This window comes from Cyprinodon variegatus, unplaced genomic scaffold (genome assembly GCF_000732505.1).
Source record: "Cyprinodon variegatus isolate N-32 unplaced genomic scaffold, C_variegatus-1.0 Scaffold542, whole genome shotgun sequence".
NCBI lineage: Eukaryota > Metazoa > Chordata > Actinopteri > Cyprinodontiformes > Cyprinodontidae > Cyprinodon > Cyprinodon variegatus.
Genome location: NW_015150995.1, coordinates 14,904 through 19,738, shown reverse-complemented (window position 1 = coordinate 19,738; position 4,835 = coordinate 14,904). Strand labels below are relative to the sequence as shown.

General features: G+C 43.8%; 1 protein-coding gene across 2 annotated transcripts; it reads right to left on the bottom strand.

Annotated features, from left to right (window-relative positions):
* Positions 1–905: 905 nt before the first annotated feature.
* LOC107095383 (oligodendrocyte-myelin glycoprotein-like) lies at positions 906–3,530 on the bottom strand. Of its 2 annotated transcripts, none has more exons than XM_015391449.1 (2): positions 3,256–3,530; positions 906–2,805 (listed from the first exon to the last, which is right to left on the bottom strand). In XM_015391449.1, exons 1-2 carry the CDS (start codon positions 3,261–3,263, stop codon positions 1,422–1,424), a joined length of 1,392 nt encoding a protein of 463 aa, XP_015246935.1. In that variant the 5' UTR covers positions 3,264–3,530; the 3' UTR covers positions 906–1,421. The 2 variants fall into 2 exon arrangements, with proteins under 2 accessions (XP_015246935.1, XP_015246937.1); XM_015391451.1 differs by having other exon boundaries at positions 906–2,802.
* Between the last annotated feature and the right edge of the window lie 1,305 nt (positions 3,531–4,835).

The window sequence follows — 4,835 nt, the reverse complement described above, 5'->3', positions numbered from 1 at the left end:
GAAAAACAACAAATTGTAGCTGGGGAGGGGGTCATCTGGGTTTTATCTTTGTCAAATTGCAAAGGCTGAGAAGCATTCATCAAAAACGGAGCTAATGAGGCTGAAAAGCTGATGCCGACCGGCCGCAAACTCTCAGTCTGCTCGCATTAATTTTCTGGTGATATTCTGCTTGGGTTTAATGACACTTCCATCATTAAAGTTAGTTCAGATCCCTCCCCCTAAAAATAAAAAACCCTCCAAACTGTTTTAGATTCCACAGCACCCACGTTGACCTTCAGATATATTCTGATGATAAGCAGATTTCAAAAACTCTTTTGGTGTTCATTGAAAGAATTTAAGGAATTTTCACCCTTAAATTAGACTAGAATGAGATGTAACTGATAGATCCACAGGAGAAAAACATTTCAAAGCCACTAATAGCAGTGCCATGAGACCAGTTTGTTGCTTTGAAGTCATAGTTAATGATGAAAGATAAGTTTTAGGTCAGTGAATGCAAACATAATGCCTCACACCTGGATTTGAATAAAGAGCTTAAAGGCAGATAAGGAATAAAGTTAGAAACAAGTGTAAGTTAGGTTAAAAAACATCTCAAATATCATGATTTATTTACATATGGCTGTATACTACCTAAACAGAGAGTGTTTATGAGGGGAGGGAGTCAAGAATTTCAAAGTAATTGTGGGGGAGCTGCATGGATCCATAGCTCAGGTGGGAGAATCTGCTGAAACAAATCAGTTTTGCACCACACAGATTACAGGAAACAAAAGGCACTGCTGAAAGTAGCCAAAGGTCGTATAGAGGACAAAGCATACATGCTTTGCACTGTACCCTAAATAAACGCACAATGGTGCCAGCATAATTATGTATGGATGTATTTTTTCAGCTTTTCATCCAACTTTGTCCAGATGAGCAATACTACTGCTAAAAAAAAAGCTTTCTAGATCTGCAATGCATGTGGAGACATACAGCAGAGCACTTGTAGTTGCAGCTGATAAGAAAGTAGGCCCTGTGAGGCTTTGACTTAAGAGGGCTGAATCATAAGCATGCAAAACTAGTTTAAATTTTCCTTGCAAGGAAAATATGAAAACCGCATCCTTTTTTCACTTCACTTTTAAGCAGAGCTTTTTTTCCCCCCAGTATGCTGAAGTCCTAATAAGACACATTAAAGCTTGCGGAAATAACATGACAAAGAATAAGAGTAGAAGTAAAAGCGAGGGATAAACTACCTGGTTCCATCTACTTTAAATCCATTTTGATGGCACCAATTTGAACTATATGTAGTCAAAAATATGGTTTTAAGAAATCTTTTCAATGTAAACATGGCTCTTATAGATGTAACAATGGTTCCATTGTAATCTCCCTTGTGCTTTATTCATTTTTTATTTAATTTCCATTTTTCCCTTAACTCTTAATGCCCTATGTCAAAAGAGATGAGGCCAAATGAGAGGCAGAAGCCTAAAGTTGTGAAAGACCCAGAGTAAGGAGCAGGCTGGAGCAAGAGCTGGGCTGCTGTTTCTGATGCCACCAGAAGGCGACTGATTGTGTCTCCTCACGCTCCTGGTGCGGAGAGTTGCTGTCCTCTTTGTTTGGGTGGAGGAGGCCTCTGTTATAAAAAATCGATCGGAGGCCGGCTCCACGTCGTTTCCTTTAGATGTGTCAGTAATGAGACTTTTGTCAGAGAAATGGGATGAGTCCGCTGTGTGGAGTGAGTCTGAAGTTTCCTTTGTGCCAGAGATGAGATGATCTATTGTCTCCAGGCTGCCAGTTCCAGCCAAGTGATTAATTGTTAAGGTGGAAATGCCGATAGGCATTTCTGTGAAGGCATGGTGCGGTGTGTTTAGAGCTTCTCTGCGGGTTTGGGGCGTGCTGTGGAGAGCGTGAACAGACCAGAACCACTGGGTGACGCTCTCTTCAGCCGATATGGAGCTCAGATCTAAGGTACCGGCTTCCAGAGGAGGAAGGATGAAGGAGTCCAAGTTCCAACCTCCAGTCCTGCTAGTGTGCGTCCCTCCACACACAGGCTGAGTGTGGCAGGGGCAGCCCAGGACAAGCACAGAGGTGCTCTGAGTCCAAGACTGTAAATAGTCAACATCAGCATAAAGGTGGCAGGCCCACGGATTGTTTCCTAGAGTTATAACTCTAAGGGAAATCATCTTGTCCAAAACTCCAAAAGGTAGTGAGGAGAAGCGGTTAGCATGCAGGTAGAGGTGAGATAACCTTGGGAGTCGGTCGAGAGAACCCGGCAGCACCTTTCCAAGCAGGTTGTGAGACAGATCTACAGTCTCCAGATGTGCAGGCAGGTTTGTTGGCAAGGTCCAGAAGTGATTGTGGCTGAGATTGAGCATGCGTAGATTAGTCAGGGTGTTATTAATGAAGATGACTCTCTCTAGCTTGTTGTTGGAGAGGTCGAGGATCCGCAGGTTCCACTGGTAGACCGTGTCGTTCTTGTCCAACAGCTGGATGTGGTTGAAGGAGGCGTGGAGCTCCCAGAGAGACCGAGGCAGAGCTTCAGGCAGGCGTCTCAGCCTGTTGTGGGATAAATCCAGGACACGGAGGTGGGTGTATGAGGTAAGCCTGCCATCCAGATGGAGAGGCCGGTTGTGGGACAGGTTGAGGGAGAGGATGTTATGTTGCAAACCATCGGGGAGCTCTCTCAGGCTCTTCCGGAAACAGTCCACCTCTCTGTGGCTACGGCTGCAGGAGCACATGGAGGGGCACACGGCCAGGACGCGAAGCCCGAGCAAGAGCACGAGCACGAGCTCCAGGAGGGCCTCATTAAGAATCAGCTTGGACAGAGCAGGCCTGCTGAGGGAAGAAAAAACGAAGAGGAGAATGTGATTATATAAGGAGCTGAATGAGCAAAACACAGCAAACTACTGCTGATACAACAAACACATCATAAGGTATACATTATGTCCTTTCATACAACAGAATAACAACAAACCTGAAATGTAAAAATATTTTTTTAACTACACTGAAGAATATCATCCATAAAAAAGGGAGGATAAGCCCCTGCAGTCATTTTCATTGTTATCAGTTTGTTTTCAGCCATCAGTGGAGTCAGTCGCATGCTCTCAGAGGAGGAAAACTAGCCCAGTACATGGATTTTAGTAACGGCTCCACCAGGACTCATCCATGAGCTGCTCCAAAGACACAGCCGACAGCTACTGCAGTGTTTTTTTCCCTTCTTCCCTGCAAGCCCAGGGTGTGGTTAAATGTGTGCAAGAAGAGTCTTTAAATGTGTTCAGAACTCACCTCCTCATCTTATCATTCCAGTCACTTTTCTCTGCTCCTTTTTGCTGCTCAGCACCTCTTCTGTCTCCTCTCTGCTGCTTTCAAGCTCGGGACCAGCTGGTGCTCTGCTGAAGGTGATTTTTTTTTTCTTCCTCTGTATCTATCTTAGAATTTGACCCTTGCTCCCTTGTCCAATGCAGGTGTTTTGCCCTAACTTTCATGCAGTCCAGTCCCCTTTTCTCCTCCCTATGGAAGCTGAGAGTTTACCACTGCATCTTATGGATCTTTCGGGTTGGCGCGATCAGGCACTGCAGACTCTGGATTTACTGTGTGCAGTGAAAGTGCGAGGGGAGGGGTGGCGTGTTAGCAGGGAGAAGTATTGGGAAGGAGAAATGGAGCGAATAATGGAAGGGCTCTCTGCATACAAGAATCCCACTAGGGAAACTCCTTAGTCCCTTTTAAATCTCTCGGCTTTAAAGATCTACTCCTGTGTTCCGAATAACAGCTAATGTTTAGTTTAGTTTAACTGGATGTTTGTACTTAAAATAAAGACTGTTATCAGTTATCTGCTCAATATAAATCATGCCTCTCTAAAGAACCCCAGTGGAAGTCGATGAAGGGCTGTAATTGGCTTTAAATGTAGAGGCTGCCACAAAGAGCCGTGAGATTTATTACAGAGGACTCTCCTCCTCTGCAGCACCCCACCTGTCATCAGCAATACAGCCAAATCTCCATCTTGCACTGCATTGCTGCACTTCTGCCTCCTGGTTACATGAGGTCCCAGTACTGTGCCCTCCCAAAGCTTTCATACCCTTTGAACTTTTATCACATATCATCTCGAGGCACTTTACAGGGTCAGCCAAGTCACACAAACGTTTGTTAAAACGTTTCGATTTAATGAAATCCATTGGATTGTATTGAATGGTTGATTTGCAGCTTTCACTCCCCCTGGAGCAGCGGACAGTCGCTTACATTGTGTCATTGCATTGACTTTGCAGCAATCCCTCATATTGAGCATGCATGTCGCGACAGCAGAGTGGAAAACAAAAATGCAATTTATAATCAGAGTGAAAGGCCTTCTAACACAACCAACTTGGTGTTTGAGAGGACAGAGCAGAGACACAAAGCTCTGATCAGGAAGTAATCTCTATGAGAGTGCAAAGTTAAAAGCTAATGGCAGTAGCAGCTTCGTCACTGATTTCCTCTAAGAAGACGATGCAACCAATTAGAAGTCTTTAGGATAATAAAAAGAGCACATACAGTTAGTTGCATAGCCACCAGCTATGTCTGATCATTGAAAGATGAGTGGCAACAGATAAACAGTGTCAAGGAAGATGGCTTTGGTCATTTTAAAGAGTTTTATATTAGTTCAAATCAGCAAAAATTGGAGGGTTTAAAAAAAAAACATAATATAACGTAATGTCATCAGAAAAACACATATTGATGGATTCTTCTGTTTAACGCTGCTCTCTGAGGCTTTTTGATAGACCAAGGATACAGATGTAAAGAAGTTGCGAAGTATGGCAGAACTGCAAACTAGTTACACAGAGCATCTATCAGGAAAAAACAACTTTGAGCTTCTTGGAAGGAGCCCAACATAA